Genomic DNA, 19,456 nt, shown 5'->3' on the forward strand with positions numbered 1-19,456 from the left:
TCAGTGTGCTACCTGACTGTTTCTTCTCTCTAGGAGCTGAAACTGCCATGTGCCCATGTAGTGGAGACCAGTGGGATCCTGAATGTGCTTATCAAGTTGCTAGAAGTAGTGCAGCCATGCCTGCAAGCAGCAAAAGAGCAGAAGGAGGTTCAGACCCCCAAGTAAGATCCTTCCTAACTCGTGTTGACCATTCACTGTGACTGTTCTCTCTGTATGTCAAAGGAACAATTCTTTATCCTATGTCCTGATCCTGTAGCAGAGACCAACATCCCAGAGATGCTATTTTATTGCCACTGTAGGGATATTGTTGGTCTTTACCTTGTTGCTATTATAATACTGTTATGTGATATGGCTTGTGATGCTATCAGTGCTGTCCTTGTATTGATCTGTAGTCATGCTGTCCTAAGCCTATAAACCCTTCTGCAGCAGCTACTGTCAAACCGGCAAAGTTGCAATTACGTTTAAAAGATTTGATTTATGGTTTAATGTGCTTATAAAAAGCCATTACAACCTCTGAGACTGTAGACACAAGGTAATAAACATTAAAAGCACATGTTTCAAGGCCTGGGTTGTATTGTAATTACATTTTTTTGTGGGAGGCCCATTTGGTCTTGAGAGGAAATGTACTGATATTTAGATTGTAAGTACAGCATTTGTTTTCCACTGGTAGGATTGGGTTGTACTTGCTGGGTGAAGAATTAATATATCTTTATCCACTTATATTTAGAATATTATTTGTATTTATGTGAATGTCTTGTAATTATACACTTTTGCATGGTTGCAAACCACACTGGATAATCATTTAAACCAGAAATGCAGTATTTAAAACTAAGATTAATGTGCAAATATTTTCCCTCACAGGTGGATCACTCCAGTGTTGTTGTTGATTGATTTTTATGAGAAGACAGCTATTTCTTCAAGAGGCGAGCACAAATGAACAGGGTAGAGTATCAGAAGACGTATCTCTGTTGTGATGTTGGATATCTTCATTATTTGTAACTCCAGATACTACCTGAGTGTGTGTAAGGGGCCAGAGCAGGACAGTATCGAGACTAGGTAGTGGGCCTTCATGATTCCTGATACACATGTATTCATAAATGTTCATCTGTGCTTTATTCCTCTCTCTCTTTTTCGTTTGCAGTATCTTCATGTTAATGCCAACAACTGGCGTTGGTTTGATGATCGCTCTGGCCGTGGTGCAGCTATAGGCCAGCAACAACAGCACTATTGACACAGCTTGGAAGAGCGGAGATCCGTGTGCGCTTTACAGCTGGACGTAGGCGCTACACAGTTCAGTTTACCACCATGGTGCAGGTATGGATCCCAAGCCCTTGGTATGTTGTGGACGTCCTAAGGATACTCATTTATTTTTTTGAGGGGTCTGTTAAAATCACAGTAACAGCCTGGGCCCTCCATTATTTACTGCAACTCCAGTAAATGAACCCATATTTTGACAAACAAGTTGTTACCGCCTTTCTGTGGTTTTGCAACTACATTCAAAGTGGTTTACATAGTATATACAGGCACTTATTTGTACCTGGGGCAATGGAGGGTTAAGTGATTTGCCCAGAGAGTCACAAGAAGCCGCAGTTGAAATTGATTCCAGTTCCCCAGGATCAAAGTCTGCTGAACTAACCACTAGGTTACTCTGTGGGAGGACGGTGCTTGGCACATACACAGAGGAGTTTCACAGTAAGCTGGCTCCTGTGCACGTGCACCTGACAAAACCCAAACCTGAAGCACACATTTTTTTTTTAAGCTTGGACACATAAAACACAGGAAACAGACACCAATGTGTGCTTTCACTTTTGGGTCTGCTGTGACTTGCCCAGAGTCACAAGGAGCTGCAGTGGGAATCAAACCCAGTTCCCTAGGATCAAGCACTAACCAGTTGGGTACTCCTCCACTCCAGCTTGGCTCCCCATTGTAGCATCTGAGGCAGATTGGGTTCCAGTAGTAGGACATTGAGTTGGGAGAGGTATAGGCAGCTAACGTGATCTGGCGTGATCACAGCTCTTTAAGGGACTTAAGGTATTGAATGTACTGTTTGTCTCTATTCAGTTTTGTCTGATGTCCTGTGCTTTTGCCAGTACCAGGTGTTTGGCTAGTAGCCAGCTTAAGAGGCTTTTCTCCTGTTGTCTCCTGTTCATAAGCCCTTCAGTTTACTGCAGAATTTGCTATACCACCTTTCAGTCAGCCTGGCAGTGTGCAGTAAAAAGGGCAAACCAAAACACACAGCAACTCTAGTAATACTAGAGGGAGGAAGAGGAGAAGGCAGCAGCTTGCCTAGTGTTGTCAACTCTGAGGTACCGTATAGTACCAGTCTGCCATTGAGCTCCTGGTACTTATAGAGCCTGCCTATTTTAAATACTTTTGTATAAGAGAAATTAGTTGCTTTCTAGGGTTTCAGCAGGCCATCTGATTTTGACAAGAAACATGTAAACCTTTATGAAGGCAGCAGGAATGGAAAAAGGTGATAGAGCAGCTTTTAAACTAGAGACTAGGGTAGGCTGACAGTCGCTCAAAAGTGCATGGTTCGGAATAAGGTATCTTTTAAAGATATCACCAAAACAGGGAAGATTGGGTATCCCGATAGTGAGGTTGTAAAAGAGACCGTAGTAGATCAGGTGTCCTTAAATAAAAACGACAGCCCGCATAGTTAAAAAGTGAGGTGACGGAAGCTATTAGAGTTGAAAGAAAATCCTTCAGAAAATGGAAGAAGGGACCGACTGAAAATAATAAAAAACCTGCATAAGGAATGTCAAGTCAAATGCAAAGCGCTGATAAGGAAAGCGAAGAGGGACTTTGATAAAAGATTGCGTTGGAGGCAAAAACACAGAGTAAAAAATTTTTTTAGGTATATTAAAAGCAGGAAGCCGGCAAAAGATTCGTTTGGACTGCTAGATGACCGAGGAGTAAAAGGGGCAATCAGGGAAGACAAAGCTATAGCAGAGAGATTAAATGAATTCTTTGCTTCGGTCTTCACCAAGGAAGATTTGGGAGTGATACGGTTGCCAGAAATGGTATTCGAAGCTGACAAATCAAGGAAACTGAATGAAATCTCTATAAATCTAGAGGATGTAATGGGACAATTGACAATTTGAAGAGTAGCAGATCTCCTGGACCGGATGGTATTCATCCCCAAGTACTGATAGAATTGAAAATGAACTTGTGAACTATTGTTAGTATATGTGAATATCTTTAAAATTGAGTATGGTACCACGATATTTAAAAAAGGTTCCAGAGGGACTGGGAAATTATAGACCGAGTGAGCCTGATGTCGTTGCTGGGCAAAATGGTAGAGACTATTATAAAGGAAAAAACTACAGAGCATATTCAAAAGCATGGATTAATGAGACAAGCCAACATGGATTTAGTGAGGGAAATCTTGCCTCACCAATCTATTACATGTTCTTTGAAGCGGTGAACAAACATGTGGATAAAGGCGAGCCGGTCGATGTTGTGTATGTGGATTTTCAAAAGGCATTTGACAGAGTACCTCATGAAAGACTCAGAGGATATTTGGAGAGTGATGGAATAGAAGTAGTGTCCTATTGTGGATTAAAAACTGGTTAAAAGATAGATAACAGAGAGTAGGGTTAAATGATCAGTATTCTGAAAGGAGAAGGGTAGATAGTGGGGTTCCTCAGGGGTCTGGGCTGGGACCACTGCTTTTTAACATATTGATAAATGATTTAGACATGGGAGTAACTAGTGTGGTAATTAAATTTGCTGACAATACAAAATTATTCAGAGTTGTTAAATCGCAAGAGGATTGTGAAAAATTGCAAGAGGACCGTACGAGACTGGGCATCTAAATGGCAGATGACATTTAATGTGAGCAAGTGCAAAGTGATGCATGTGGTAAAGAGGAACCCAAATTATAGCTACGTCAAGCAAGGTTCACGTTAGAGTCACCAACCAAGAAAGGGTTCTACCGTATTTTTCGGACTATAAGACGCACCGGACCATAAGACGCACCTAGGTTTTAGAGGAGGGAAATAGGAAAAAAAAAAATTTGCTTTTTCCCTCCTCTAAAACCTAGGTGCTCCGGTGCGTCTTGTCCGAATCCCTCCCTCCAAGTTCGGGATCGCCCTCCCGGCCCTGTCACCACCTCTCCCCTTACGCGATCTTCCCTGGTGGTCTAGTGACGTCGGGGCAGGAAAGAGCCCCCTCTTTCCTGCCCAGCGTGCTGCTCTCCATCCTCCTGTATGCATTGCTGCCTGACGGTCTCGGCGAGATTCAAAATGGCCGCCGAGAACTGACGTCTCGGTGGCCATTTTGAATCTCGCCGAGACCGTCAGGCAGCAATGCATACAGGAGGATGGAGAGCAGCGCGCTGGGCAGGAAAGAGGGGGCTCTTTCCTGCCCCGACGTCACTAGACCACCAGGGAAGATCGCGTGAGTAAGGGGAGAAGTGGTGACAGGGCCGGGGGGGAGGGCGATCCCGAACTCGGAAGGAGGGAGGGGCGGTCGGCCTGCCAGCCAGCCAGCCAAATCTCTACCTTCGGACTATAAGACGCACCCACCATTTTCCTCCCAAATTTTGGGGGAAAAAAGTGCGTCTTATAGTCCGAAAATACGGTAGGTGTCATCGTTGATGATATGTTGAAACCTTCTGTTCAGTGTGCTGCTGCAACTAAGAAAGCAAATAGAATGTTAGGTATTATTAGGAAGAAATGGAAAACAAAGGGAGGACATTATAATGCCTTTATACTGGTCCATGGTTCAACTGCACCTCGAATATTGTGTTCAATTCTGGTTGCCGCATTTCAAAAAAGGTACAGAGAAGGGCGACGAAAATGATAAAGAGGATGGGATGACTTCCCTACGATGAAAGGCTGAAGCATCTAGGGCTCTTCAGCTTGGAGAAGAGGCAACTGAGGGGAGCTATGATAGAGGTCTATAAAATAATGAGTGGAGTGGAACGAGTAGACGTGAATCGTTTGTTTACTCTTTCCAAAATACTAGGACTAGGGGACATGCGATGAAGCTACAAAGTAGTAAATTTAATACGAATCGCAGAAATGTTTCTTCATTCAACGTGCAATTAAACTCTGGAATTCGTTGCCAGAGAATGTGGTAAAGACGGTTAGCTTAGCAGGGTTTAAAAGGGTCTGGACGGCTTCCTAAGGAAAAGTCCATAGACCATTATTAAATTGACTTGGGAAAATCCACTGCTTTTTCTGGGATAAGCTTCAAAAATGTATTCATCTTTTCTGGGATCTTGTCGGATATTTGTGGCCTGAAGTGGCCACTGTTGGAAAAGGATACTGGGCTTGATGGACTTTGGTCTGCCCAGTGTGGCAAGACTTATGTACTTATGAAATACACTATTCCTCAGCGACCCTCCAGACAGGTCAAGACGCGTGGGTTATGTCCTCCTACCAGCAGAGGGAGACGTGAGAAAACACTAAGCTTTTGAAGCCTGTATATATAACCTGTGCAGAACCTCCACTAGCCAGTATTTTCTCAGTCTCAGCAGAGGGTAGCAGTTGACAGCCTGTGCAGTCTCCAATAATCTGGTGAGGTAGTTTGTCATTGGGTCGTAGGATTTTTTCCTTCCAAACTTTATTCTGTTGCAGTACCCTGTACGTGTGTGTAAAAAAAAAAAAAAAAAAAAAAAAAAAAAGTGCTTTGGGGCCCTGGGTCTGGTGGGGCCCAGTTTTTCCCCCTGGGGTGTTACACCTATGTTTGGGTCCCTCCCCTGTGCTGCTCTCTATTTCTGTTTGCTTGGCAGCTTTGTGCCTCGGCTGCTTTCTCAGTATTGTAGCCTTGAGTGCCTTACAATTTCCAGATGCCAGAGTTAGAGTACTGTGCCTTTAAGGTCAGTTATTGTATTTCATTTTGCTTGCCAGCTTTGTGCCTCGGCTGCTTTCTCAGTATTGTAGCCTTGAGTGCCTTACAATTTCCAGATGCCAGAATTAGAGTACTGTGCCTTTAAGGTCAGTTATTCTATTTCGTTTTGCTTGGCAGCTTTGTGCCTCGGCTGCTTTCTCAGTATTGTAGCCTTGAGTGCCTTACAATTTCCAGATGCCAGCATTAGAGTACTGTGCCTTTAAGGTCAGTTATTCTATTTCGTTTGCTTGGCAGCTTTGTGCCTCGGCTGCTTTCTCAGTATTGTAGCCTTGAGTGCCTTACAATTTCCAGCTGCCAGAGTTGGAGTACTGTGCCTTTAAGGGCATTTATTTCTTTATTTTCAGCGGGGTTTAGATTCCTTGCTGGAACGAGGGAGCAGCGCTTTCTTCAGTGCTTTTGCAGTGTGAGTGAGATTTTGGTTTGGCGCGTTTGCTGAACAGCTTTTCCCGTCCCTCATGGTTTATGGCGGCCCAGCTCCTCCGATGTCGCGCGTGCTTGTGGCGAGGGGTAGAGGCACCGGGCGCTCAGTGTAGCTTTGCGGTGCACCTATAAAAGTGGCTGTGGCTCCCCCCGACTTGACCGCGGAGGGATCGATGGTGTCGGGAGTCTCCGGGTCAGCGAGAGCGTAGGCAGGGCCGCTGTCAGCGGGAACAGTTTCGGCGGGAACAGCCGCCATCTTGAGTCCGACACGGCCCGTGGAGCCAGCTGTTTTTGGGCCTGCGGCCTCCGTTTTTGGCACAAAAGGGCCTAATGACGGTCCAGGAATGGTGGGCTTTCCTCCAGATTTTGTCTGGACGCGGTATCAGGCCTGGAGATCGGGACCCCCTCCCCCCCCCCCCCCAATTGGAAGAGGGGGCTGTTTTCTGCTTGGCTGAGAGACCACGGTTAGAGTGGTCAGAGGACAGGCAATGTTTTTCTCCTGTAGCTGCAGAAGCTGCGCTTAGTGATCTGGGGGAGTCAGATGGAATTGACGGCTTCAGGAGCAGGATTGTTGGATTCCTGGAGAGGATCCTTCCAGTAGTGCGGATTTTCCATAAAGATGAGCTGTCAGAACTCATAGATCAGGTGTCGTCCACCCTTCAGTTTGGTCCTGAGAGGCTTTGGGGGAAACTGTCCAGGATCCGTTGGTGAAGGGCATTCAGCGTCAGGCGTGATCCTTCCCTATGAACAAGGATCTCCGGGAGATGATTTGTCAGGAATGGGATTTGCCGTGTAAGGTGGCAAAGGCAATGGTGAGGCTTTATCCCCTCCCTCAGGACGATAGGGATTCCTTTAAGGCTCCCATGGTAGATGCAGTAGTGACGGCAGTAATTATAGCTACGGCTATCCTGGTTGATGAGGAACGGCCCTCCGTGATCCTCAGGATAGAAGGTTGGGATCTTTTCTCAAGCGTAGTTTTGTTTTGTCGGCTCTAGCCCTGCAGGCCTTGGTTTGTGGGGGTCTGGTAGCTCGGGCATGTTTTCGTTGGGCCGAGAAGCTCCTGGATGATTCGGTAGATGTTGCTTCATCCTTTTTGTCTGAGGCTTTTATGATTTGTTGCGTACTTCAGACAAAAAATATGGCTATGGTTGTGGGTCTCTGCCACTTAGGGAGCTATGCTCTTTGGAGAAGATTTGGACAAGTTAGTGTGAGGTCTTAGTGATACCAAGGTTCTATGGCTTCCAGATTTTCGGTTCAAGGCAGGGGCCAGAACTAGTTCCTCTCGGGGACGGTTTAGGGAGGCTCAGCGGTATAGGCCGGGCAGATCGAGTGGGACCTACCCCTAGCTGTCTGTTCGTCTGTCCAATTTAGATTGTAAGCTCTGTTGAGCAGGGACTGTCTTTTCATGTTAATTTGTACAGCGCTGCGTAAGTCTAGTAGCGCTATAGAAATGTTTAATAGTAGTAGTAGTAGGACCTCTAGGGGTCGGTTTTTTCCAGCGCACACAGTTCTTTCGTGAGAGTCGTCGCGGAGGGCGTGGCTTTTCCGCGGGAGGTTAGTATTCAGGCCGCAATTCCCAATGAAGGTGTGGCGGCTTAGGCTCTGTTGCATGTTGGGGCTCGGCTGAGTCTGTTTACCAGAGCTGGCCCAAATCAGGTCAGATCAGTGCGTTCTCAAGGTGTTTCGAGGCGGATATGCGCTGTAATTCGAAAGCTGTTCTCCCGAAGTGTTTCTGGAATCCCTCTGTCGGTCTTGGAGCAAGAGGGCAGCAGTGAGGGACACTCTGCGGTGGCTGCTCGCGTTGGGAGCCGTGGTTCCTGTTCCTTCAGATCAGCACCGCTCAGGGTGCTATTTGATCTATTTGTTGGCCCACAAGAAAGAGGACACTTTTTCGTCCCATTTTAGATCTCAAAAGGGTCAATGCGGCACTCAAGGTGCCCTCTTTCGAATGGAGACGTTGCGGTCGGTCACTGGTGCGGTCTGGAAAGGAGAGTTTCTCACTTCCCTGGATTTGACGGAAGCTTATCTTCACTTTCCTTCGTGCGGCCTTTTGGTTCCAAGTTACAAGGTCCGATTCGTCGGTTCCTTGCAGAGAAGGCGCCGACGGCCCATACTTATCGTCAGGTCCCGGGCCTGATGGCGGCGACCATAGAGGTAGTTCCGTGGGCCAGGGCGCACATGCGTCAGGTACAGTCAGCTCGGCTCAGTCGTTGGTCCCCTCTGTCGCAGGACTTGGAGAGGTGTTGTCCGCTGTCGGTGGCCCCTCGTCTCAGTCTCCGATGGTGGCTCAACCCGCGCAATTTGGGAGTCCCCACAGGGGCTGGTAATGGTCACGGATGCCAGTCTGCAAGGTTGGGGGGCCACATTGTCTCAGTCAGGTAGCTCAAGGCCGGTGGTCTCGGGCAGAAGCAGAGTGGTCCATCAAACCGGCTGGAACTCGGGCCATTCGGGTGGCGCTCCAGGCCTTGCCGTCGGTGGTTCGCCACAAGGCAGTCCGAGTGCTCTGCGACAACGCCATGGCAGTAGCGTATGTCAACCGTCAAGGGGGGACGAAGAGCCTTGGCGGCGCAGTTGAACTCATCCTCAGGCTCTCTTGGCAGCGCATGTGGCCGGGGTAGGTCACATAGATGCAGATTATCTCAGCAGGCACACTCTAGATCCCAGAGAGTGGTCTTTTCTTCGGTCAGTGTTCCAGCGAGTTGTGTCGGTCTGGGGACTTTCGGTGATAGATCTTAGGGCAACGGCTCGCTATGCGCAAGTTCAGAGATTTTTTTTTTTCAGTCGCTGAAGAGACCCTCGAGCGGAGGGAATCGACGCTCTTCTGTTGCCTTGGCCTCGGGAGTGGCTGTATGTGTTTCCTCCGTGGCTGTTAGTCGGTCAAGTAATATAGCGCATCGAACATCACTCCGGTCGGGTGATTCTGGTGGCTCCGGATTGGCAGCGTCGACCATGGTACGGAGACCTGGTGCGGTTGGCAGGGGCGGCGGCCCTGCCTTTGTTGGGATCAGTTCTGTGTCAAGGCCCGATAATCAAGCCGGATCCGGCTCGGTTTTCGCTTACGGCTTGGCTCTTGAGCGGCACAAGTTGAAGAAGAAGGGGCTTTCGTCCAGTGGCTTTGCTACGATGTTGAGTTGCCGTAGACGATCCACTTCCTTGGCGTAGGTCCGGGTTTGGAGAATCTTTGAGCACTTGTGTGAAGACCATCGAGTTCGGCCGTTTCGCTCTTCGGTGGTGGAAGTTTTGGAATTTTTGCATGATGGTGTTGATAGGGGTCTGGCCTTGTCTACACTGAAGGTTCAGGTGGCAGCTTTGTCATGTTTTCGTGGGAAGCTTCAGTGAAAGTCCTTCGCTTCTGTGCCTCAGGTAGTGCGTTTTTTGAAGGGTGTTAAGTTGCTGCGTCCGCCTCAGTGACGGATGGTGCCTCCGTGGGATTTGAAGCTAGTTTTGAATGCTTTGATCAGGCCTCCGTTTGGGCCTCTGGTATCGGCATCTTGTAAGGATTTATCTTTAAAGATGGTCTTGTTGGTGGCGATTACTTCAGCACGGAGGGTTTCAGAGCTTCAGGCTTTGTCTTGTAGGGAACCATTTTGTCCTTTCTGAGGGAAGGTTTCGTTGCGGACAGTGCTTTCCTTTTTTGCCCAAGGTGGTTTCCGAGTTCCATGTTAATCAGGTCATCTCTCTGCCAGTGTTCAGTGATATGGCTGGAGATTCGGAGCAACGTGGTATTGCCAAGCTGGATGTCAGGAGAGTTTTGAGTTGTTATCTCTCTGGAACTCAGGACTTCAGAGCCTCTGACCGTTTGTTCGTTCTTCATGGTGGCCCAAAGAAGGGTGCAGCGGCTCCTAAGGTGACCATAGCACGGTGGTTGAAGGAGGCGGTTGCATCTGCTTACTTGGTGAAGGGTCCTGTGGTGCCTAGTGCTGGTCTGCTCATTCCACTAGGGGAATGGCAGCCTCGTGGGCGGAGAATAGTATGATTTCTCCATTAGATATTTGTCGGGCTGCGGTTGGTTTTCGTTGCATTCCTTTGTGAAGCATTATAGGATTCCTGTGCATGCGAAGGACGAGGTGCGCTTTGGGGCAGCAGTTTTGACCTCTGGCCTTAGTAGGTCCCTCCCGTAAGTTAGTTACTGCTCTGGTACGTCCCACGCGTCTTGACCGGTCTGGAGGGTCGCTGAGGAAGGTGAAATTAGATCTTACCTGCTAATTTTCTTTCCTCTAGACCCTCCAGACCGGTCAAGAGCCCGCCCTGTCTGTATTGGAGGCCAGGAGGTGTGTTTGTTGGATAATTCTTGGCTGCTGTAGATTGTTGTTTCTCTAATTGCAGACTCTGTTTATTTCTGTTTTGTGATAGGAGTCTGGGACAGGTGAGGCTCTTCTTTGATAGTCCACCTGTAGAAGCCCAACTGTTTTATCAAAGGCAAAGGAACATGTTTCCGTAAGAGCAAGCGGAAGATGTTTCTTGTTTTTGCAGTTTACTGTGACCACGTACAGGGTTGCTAGTTATTGTTAGTGTTTTTTGTTTCTCTGCTTTGTCAGGGTTATACTGGCTAGTGGAGGTTCTGCACAGGTTATATATACAGGCTTCAAAAGCTTAGTGTTTTCTCAGTCTCCCTCTGCTGGTAGGAGGACATAACCCACGCGTCTTGACCGGTCTGGAGGGTCTAGAGGAAAGAAAATTAGCAGGTAAGATCTAATTTCACCTTTCATATTTGTCAGCAGTTTGTTTCCCACTTGTTATCTGGTGAACAGGTTGCTGCCACTTTCATGAATAACCTTGTAAAAGGTTGCTTCATTTAGAATCTAATATAACCCTTGTTATTGTGTACCTTAATATTTGTACTGCTTTTGATAGTATATACTAGGAGAGAAATTGTACTGGATTGGCCATTGTTGGAAACAGGATGCTGGGCTTGATGGACCTTTGCTCTTTCCCAGTATGGCAAAACTTGTGTAATAATCAAGTTATACATTATTGCAATGGTTTGCTATATTTAAGTAATAAGAGACAAAGTTATGAGGAAATATTTGGGATTGTGTTTCATTAACACGTGGTGTACCTCAGGGATGGGCACTGTGGGCAACCTCATTCAGTAGCTGTTATGTGGTAGTTGAATAATTGGGGATTTGCTTTGTCTGTTACTCAGGAATGAGCTCCTTGCTTAACTCTTCCTTTACTAGTCCCCAGTCTTTCTATGATTATAAAACCCTAGATAATGAACTATTTTCTCAGAAATTTATCCCTCATAAGTACATAAGTATTGCCATACTGGAAAAGAGCAAAGGTCCATCAAGCCCAGAATCCTGTTTCCAACAGTGGCCAATCCAGGTCACAAATGCCTGGCAAGATCCCAAAAAAGTACAAAACATTTTATACTGCTATCCCAAAAATAGTGGATTTTCCCCAGGTCCATTTAATAATGGTCTATGGACTTTTCCTTTAGGAAGCCGACCAAACCTTTTTTTAAACTCCACTAAGCTAACTGCCTTTATCACATTTTTTCGCAACAAATTCCAGAGTTTAATTTCATGTTGAGTGAAGAAAACTTTTCTCTGATTCGTTTTAAATTTACTTTCTCCGAGGACAAGCAGGCTGCTTGTTCTCACTGATGGGTGACGTCCACGGCAGCCCCTCCAATCGGAATCTTCACTAGCAAAGGCCTTTGCTAGTCCTCGCGCGCCCATGTGCACCGCGCATGCACGGCCGTCTTCCCGCCCGAACCGGCTCGTGTTCGTCAGTCTTCTTTTCTCCGCGCTCGGGACGGTTGTGTTTCCGTTTCGTGCCCCGTAAAAGTCGACCTCGCACGTCGTTTTCGACTCGTTTCGCTTCAAAAGTGTTGGAAAAAACCTCTTTTGGCTTTTTCCCTTCCTCTAGTTCGAGTTTTTCACCCCGGTAAGTTTTCTTTCGTCGTCGGGGTAGGCCTCAGTTAGGCCCCGGTCGAAATTTCCTTCCCGCTTTTTCTGCTGGTGCCAAATTTCGCCATTTCGTCTTTTGATCTCGCCGGTGTGATTTTTCCGCCCATGACATCGAAGCCTTCCAGCGGCTTCAAGAAGTGCACCCAGTGCTCCCGGGTAATCTCGCTCACTGACAGGCACGCTTTGTGTCTTCGGTGTCTGGGGGCCGGGCACCGCCCTCAGGCCTGTAGTCTGTGTTCCCTTTTACAGAAGCGGACTCAGGTAGCGAGGTTGGCCCAGTGGAACTTTTTGTTCTCGGGCTCTTCGTCGGCATCGGCACCGGGGGTATCGAGTGCATCGACGTCTGCAGCGTCCAGACCTTCATCCTCGGCGGCCAGTGCATCGAGGCATCGACCCTCTGCATCGGCGCCGAGACATCGGGTGACTACATCGACGTCGGTGGTACCGGGACCTCGTCTGCTGATGTCGTCGGACGGTGGTGCTTTGTCTGGAGGGCTGTCCACTCCCCTGCTGGTGGCGGTGAGCCTTCGGGTGGGTCTCCCCCTACCCTGAGGGCTCCTGCGGTACAGCCCCCCTCGAGATCGACCCTCTTCGGTCTCGGCCCCGAGGAAGAGACGGCTGGATTCTACGTCCTCCTCGTCGGTGCCGGGAAGCGCCGGTGATGTGCTTCGCAAAAAATCTAAGAAGCATCGACACCGGTCCCCTTCCCGTGTCGGCACCGAGAGCTCTGGGTCGCCGAGGGAGTCGGCACCGAGAGGACCGCTCACCCTCTGTTCAGGAGGTGTCGATGCGCTCCACTCTGGACAGCCCGGAACAGCCTCCACGCCCGGAACAGGTTCTGACGTCGACGCCTGCATCGACCTCCATGCCTTTCTCTGCAGCCGCTCTGAACGAGAGCCTCCGGGCCGTTCTCCCAGAGATTCTGGGAGAGCTGCTGCGCCCTACCCCTCCGGTACCGGCGGTGCTTGCGCCACCGGTACCGTCGAGCGTGGCGCCGGCTGGCCCATCGCCCGAGGTGAGGTCCCCGGCGTCGGTGCCGCGTGCGGTACCGGCTGCCGTCGCCTCCCAGGAAGGCTCCCCGACTACGTCGGCGGAGGGAGCTTCGCCGATGCGGGCGAGGGAGTCTACCTCTCGACGCCCCCATCGTGGACGTGGCTCCACGGAGTCGAGTCAGGCACGGTTGCAGACACAGGTCCGTGAACTTGTGCCTGACACCGAGGGTGAGGCCTCATGGGAAGAGGAAGAAGACCCCAGATATTTCTCTGACGAGGAGTCTGAGGGTCTCCCTTCCGATCCCACTCCCTCTCCTGAAAGACAGCTTTCCCCTCCTGAGAGTCTGTCTTTTGCTTCCTTTGTCCGGGAGATGTCTACGGCCATCCCCTTCCCGGTGGTTGTGGAGGACGAGCCCAGGGCTGAAATGTTTGAGCTCCTGGACTACCTTCTCCACCTAAGGAAGCGTCCACTGTTCCCTTGCACCATGTCCTAAAAAAGACATTGCTTGCGAACTGGACCAAGCCTTTAACTAATCCCCACATCCCCAAGAAGATCGAGTCCCAGTACCGGATCCATGGGGACCCAGATCTGATGCGCACCCAGTTGCCTCATGATTCTGGAGTTGTGGATCTGGCCTTAAAGAAGGCTAAGAGTTCTAGGGAGCATGCTTCGGCGCCCCCGGGCAAGGACTCTAGAACCTTAGACTCCTTTGGGAGGAAGGCCTACCATTCTTCTATGCTCGTGGCCAAAATTCAGTCTTACCAGCTCTACACGAGCATACACATGCGGAACAATGTGCGGCAGTTGGCGGGCTTGGTTGATGCGCTCCCCCCTGAGCAAGCCAAGCCATTTCAGGAGGTGGTCAGGCAGCTGAAGGCGTGCAGAAAATTCCTGGCCAGAGGGGTGTATGACACCTTTGATGTTGCGTCCAGGGCCGCTGCTCAAGGTGTGGTGATGCGCAGGCTCTCATGGCTGCGTGCCTCCGACCTGGAGAATAGAATCCAGCAGCGGATTGCGGACTCGCCTTGCCGTGCGGATAACATTTTTGGAGAGAAAGTCGAACAGGTGGTAGAGCAGCTCCACCAGCGGGACACCGCATTCGACAAGTTCTCCCGCCGGCAGCCTTCAGCCTCTACCTCTACAGGTAGAAGATTTTTTGGGGGAAGGAAGACTGTTCCCTACTCTTCTGGCAAGCGTAGGTACAATCCTCCTTCTTGACAGCCTGCGGCCCAGGCTAAGCCCCAGCGCGCTCGCTCTCGTCAGCAGCGTGCGCCTCAGCAAGGCCCCTCGGCTCCCCAGCAAAAGCAAGGGACGAGCTTTTGACTGGCTCCAGCAGAGCATAGCCGACATCCAAGTGTCAGTGCCGGGCGACCTGCCAGTCGGAGGGAGGTTGAAAGCTTTTCACCAAAGGTGGCCTCTCATAACCTCCGATCAGTGGGTTCTCCAAATAGTCCGGCAAGGATACACCCTCAATTTGGCCTCAAAACCTCCAAATTGTCCACCGGGAGCTCAGTCTTACAGCTTCCAGCACAAGCAGGTACTTGCAGAGGAACTCTCCGCCCTTCTCAGCGCCAATGCGGTCGAGCCCGTGCCATCCGGGCAGGAAGGGCTGGGATTCTATTCCAGGTACTTTCTTGTGGAAAAGAAAACAGGGGGGATGCGTCCCATCCTAGACCTAAGGGCCCTGAACAAATATCTGGTCAAAGAAAAGTTCAGGATGCTTTCCCTGGGCACCCTCCTTCCCATGATTCAGGAAATGATTGGCTATGCTCTCTGGACTTGAAGGATGCCTACACACACATCCCGATACTGCCAGCTCACAGACAGTATCTGCGATTTCAGCTGGGCACACGTCACTTCCAGTACTGTGTGCTACCCTTTGGGCTCGCCTCTGCGCCCAGGGTGTTCACAAAGTGCTTGGCTGTAGTAGCAGCGGCACTTCGCAGGCTGGGGGTGCACGTGTTCCCATATCTCGACGATTGGCTGGTGAAGAACACATCCGAGGCAGGAGCCCTGCAGTCAATGCAGATGACTATTCGCCTCCTGGAGCTACTGGGGTTTGTGATAAATTATCCAAAGTCCCACCTTCTCCCAGTGCAGAGACTCGAATTCATAGGAGCTCTGCTGGATTCTCGGACGGCTCGCGCCTATCTCCGAGAGACGAGAGCCAACAACTTGTTGTCCCTCGTCTCGCGGGTGCGAGCGTCCCAGCAGATCACAGCTCGACAGATGTTGAGATTGCTAGGCCACATGGCCTCCACAGTCCATGTGACTCCCATGGCCCGCCTTCACATGAGATCTGCTCAATGGACCCTAGCTTCCCAGTGGTTCCAGGCTGCTGGGGATCTAGAAGACGTAATCCACCTGTCCACGAGTTTTCTCGAATCCCTGTATTGGTGGACGATTTGGTCCAATTTGACTCTGGGACGTCCTTTCCAAATTCCTCAGCCACAAAAAGTGCTGACCACGGATGCGTCTCTCCCGGGGTGGGGAGCTCATGTCGATGGGCTTCACACCCAAGGAAGCTGGTCCCTCCAAGAACGCGATCTGCAGATCAATCTTCTGGAGTTCCGAGCGATCTGGAACGCTCTGAAGGCTTTCAGAGATCGGCTGTCCCACCAAATTATCCAAATTCAGACAGACAACCAGGTTGCCATGTACTACGTCAACAAGCAGGGGGGCACTGGATCTCGCCCCCTGTGTCAGGAGGCCGTCAGCATGTGGCTCTGGGCTCGCCGTCACGGCATGGTGCTCCAAGCCACATATCTGGCAGGCGTAAACAACAGTCTGGCCGACAGGTTGAGCAGCATTATGCAACCTCACGAGTGGTCGCTCAATTCCCGTGTAGTGCGACAGATCTTCCAGGTGTGGGGCACCCCCTTGGTAGACCTCTTCGCATCTCGAGCCAACCACAAAGTCCCTCAGTTCTGTTCCAGGCTTCAGGCCCACGGCAGACTGGCATCGGATGCCTTCCTCCTGGATTGGGGGGAGGGTCTCCTGTATGCTTATCCTCCCATACCTCTGGTGGGGAAGACTTTGTTGAAACTCAAGCAAGACCAAGGCACCATGATTCTGATTGTTCCTTTTTGGCCGCGTCAGATCTGGTTCCCTCTTCTTCTGGAGTTGTCTTCCGAAGAACCGTGGAGATTGGAGTGTTTTCCGACCCTCATCACACAGGACGAAGGGGCGCTTCTGCATCCCAACCTCAGGTCCCTGGCTCTCACGGCCTGGATGTTGAGAGCGTAGACTTTGCCTCTTTGGGTCTGTCGGAGGGTGTCTCCCGCGTCTTGTTTGCTTCCAGGAAAGATTCCACCAAGAGGAGTTACTTCTTTCTGTGGAGGAGGTTTGCCGTCTGGTGTGACAGCAAGGCCCTAGATCCTCGCTCTTGTCCTACACAGACCCTGCTTGAATACCTTCTGCACCTGTCTGAGTCTGGTCTCAAGACCAACTCTGTAAGGGTTCATCTTAGTGCAATCAGTGCATACCATTATCATGTGGAAGGTAAGCCGATCTCAGGACAGCCTTTAGTTGTTCGCTTCATGAGAGGTTTGCTTTTGTCAAAGCCCCCTGTCAAGCCTCCTACAGTGTCATGGGATCTCAATGTCGTTCTCACCCAGCTGATGAAACCTCCTTTTGAGCCACTGAATTCCTGCCATCTGAAGTACTTGACCTGGAAGGTCATTTTCTTGGTGGCAGTTACTTCAGCTCGTAGAGTCAGTGAGCTTCAGGCCCTGGTAGCCCAGGCCCCTTACACCAAATTTCATCACAACAGAGTAGTCCTCCGCACTCACCCTAAGTTCTTGCCAAAGGTTGTGTCGGAGTTCCATCTGAACCAGTCAATTGTCTTGCCAACATTCTTTCCCCGTCCTCATTCCTGCCCTGCTGAACGTCAGCTGCACACATTGGACTGCAAGAGAGCATTGGCCTTCTATCTGGAGCGGACACAGCCCAACAGACAGTCCGCCCAATTGTTTTTTTCTTTTGATCCCAATAGGAGGGGAGTGGCTGTGGGGAAACGCACCATATCCAATTGGCTAGCAGATTGCATTTCCTTCACTTACGCCCAGGCTGGGCTGGCGCTTGAGGGTCATGTCACGGCTCATAATGTTAGAGCCATGGCAGCGTCGGTAGCCCACTTGAAGTCAGCCTCTATTGAAGAAATTTGCAAAGCTGCGACGTGGTCATCTGTCCACACATTCACATCCCATTACTGCCTGCAGCAGGATACCCGACGCGACAGTCGGTTCGGGCAGTCAGTTCTTCAGAACCTGTTTGGGCTTTAGGATCCAACTCCACCCCCCGAGGGCCCTGTTTGTTCTGTTCCAGGCTGCACTCTCAGTTAGTTGGTAAATTTTTTAGGTCAATCTCAGTTATGTCCTCGCCGTTGCGAGGCCCAATTGACCATGGTTGTTGTTTTGAGTGAGCCTGGGGGCTAGGGATACCCCATCAGTGAGAACAAGCAGCCTGCTTGTCCTCGGAGAAAGCGAATGCTACATACCTGTAGAAGGTATTCTCCGAGGACAGCAGGCTGATTGTTCTCACAAACCCGCCCGCCTCCCCTTTGGAGTTGTGTCTTCCCTTGTCTTTGTCTTGCTACATACGGGACTGACGAACACAAGCCGGTTCGGGCGGGAAGACGGCCGCGCATGCGCGGTGTTCATGGGCGCGCGAGGACTAGCAAAGGCCTTTGCTAGTGAAGATTCCGATTGGAGGGGCTGCCGTGGACGTCACCCATCAGTGAGAACAATCAGCCTGTTGTCCTCGGAGAATACCTTCTACAGGTATGTAGCATTCGCTATATTGTACCTTCATCGCATGCCCCCTAGTCCTAGTATTTTTGGAAAGCGTAAACAGATGCTTCACATCTACCCGTTCTACTCCACTCGTTTTATAGACCTCTATCATATCTCCCCTCAGCCGCCTTTTCTCCAAGCTGAAGAGCCATAGCCGCTTTAGCCTTTCCTCATAGGAAAGTCATCCCATCCCCTTTATCATTTTCGTCGCCCTTTTCTAATTCCATTATATCTTTTTTGAGATGCGGAGACCAGAATTGAACACAATATTCGAGGTGTGGTCGCACCATGGAGCGATACAAAGGCATTGTAACATCCTCGTTTTTGTTTTCCATTCCTTTCCTACTAATACCTAACATTCTATTTTCTTTCTTAGCCGCAGCAGCACACTGAGCAGAAGGTTTCAGCATATCAACGACGACACCTAGATCCCGTTCCTGGTCTGTAACTCCTAATGTAGAACCTTGCATTACGTAGCTGTAATTCGGGTTCCTATTTCCCACATGCATCACTTTGCACTTGCTCACATTAAATGTCATCTGCCATTTAGACTCCCAGTGTCGTAAGGTCCTCTTGTAATTTTTCACAATCCTCTCGCAATTTAATGATTTTGAATAACTTTGTATCATAAGCAAATTTAATTACCTCACTAGTTACTCCCATCTCTAGGTCATTTATAAATATGTTAAAAAGCAGTGGTCCCAGCAAAGACCCCTGGGGAGCCCCTCTAACTACCCTTCTCCATCGAGAATATTGACCATTTAACCCTACTATCTTTTAAACAGTTTTTAATCTGCAATAGGACACTACCTCCTATCCCATGACTCTACAATTTCCTTTGGTGTCTTTCATGAGGTACTTTGTCAAATGCCTTCTGGAAATCCAGTTACACAATATCAACCGGCTCACCTTTATCCACATGTTTGTTCACTGCTTCAAAGAAATGTAATAAATTGGTGAGGCGAGATTTCCTTTCACTAAATCCATGTTGACTTTGTCTCATTAATCCATGCTTTTGAATATGCTCTGTAATTTTTTTCTTAATAATAGTCTCTACCATTTTGCCCGGCACCAATGTCAGACTCACTGTTCTATAATTTCCCGGATTTCCTCTGGAACCTTTTTTAAAAATAAGAGTTACATGGACCACCCTCCAATCTTCGGGTACCACACTCTATTTTAAGGATACATTTCATATTGCAGATAAGTAAAGAGGTGTGTTAGCCGTCTTAGTCCACTCTTAAAGGTAATCAATAGAAATCAAACAAAATTAAAACATGGAAAAGAAAATAAGATGATACCTTCTTTATTGGACATAACTTAATACATTTCTTGATTAGCTTTCGAAGGTTGCCCTTCTTCATCAGATCAGAAATAAGCAAATGTGTTAGCTGACAGTGTATATAACAGTCCCTCATAGATGGTCTAGCAGGGTGGGTAGGAGATGTGCATGGGGACTTCAAAGCATTCCATAGT

At 49.2% G+C, this 19,456-nt stretch overlaps 1 protein-coding gene across 1 annotated transcript in view; it reads left to right on the top strand.

Moving 5' to 3' along the window:
* Positions 1-19,456, top strand: part of HUWE1 (HECT, UBA and WWE domain containing E3 ubiquitin protein ligase 1) — a 1,034,695-nt gene that overhangs the window by 529,050 nt on the left and 486,189 nt on the right. The window contains 6 exon segments of the mRNA XM_030194273.1: positions 34-161; positions 862-914; positions 917-942; positions 1,142-1,206; positions 1,208-1,252; positions 1,254-1,314. Coding sequence (XP_030050133.1) covers positions 34-161; positions 862-914; positions 917-942; positions 1,142-1,206; positions 1,208-1,252; positions 1,254-1,314 — 378 coding nt within the window.

This window comes from Microcaecilia unicolor, chromosome 2 (assembly GCF_901765095.1).
Source record: "Microcaecilia unicolor chromosome 2, aMicUni1.1, whole genome shotgun sequence".
Taxonomy (NCBI): Eukaryota; Metazoa; Chordata; class Amphibia; order Gymnophiona; family Siphonopidae; genus Microcaecilia; species Microcaecilia unicolor.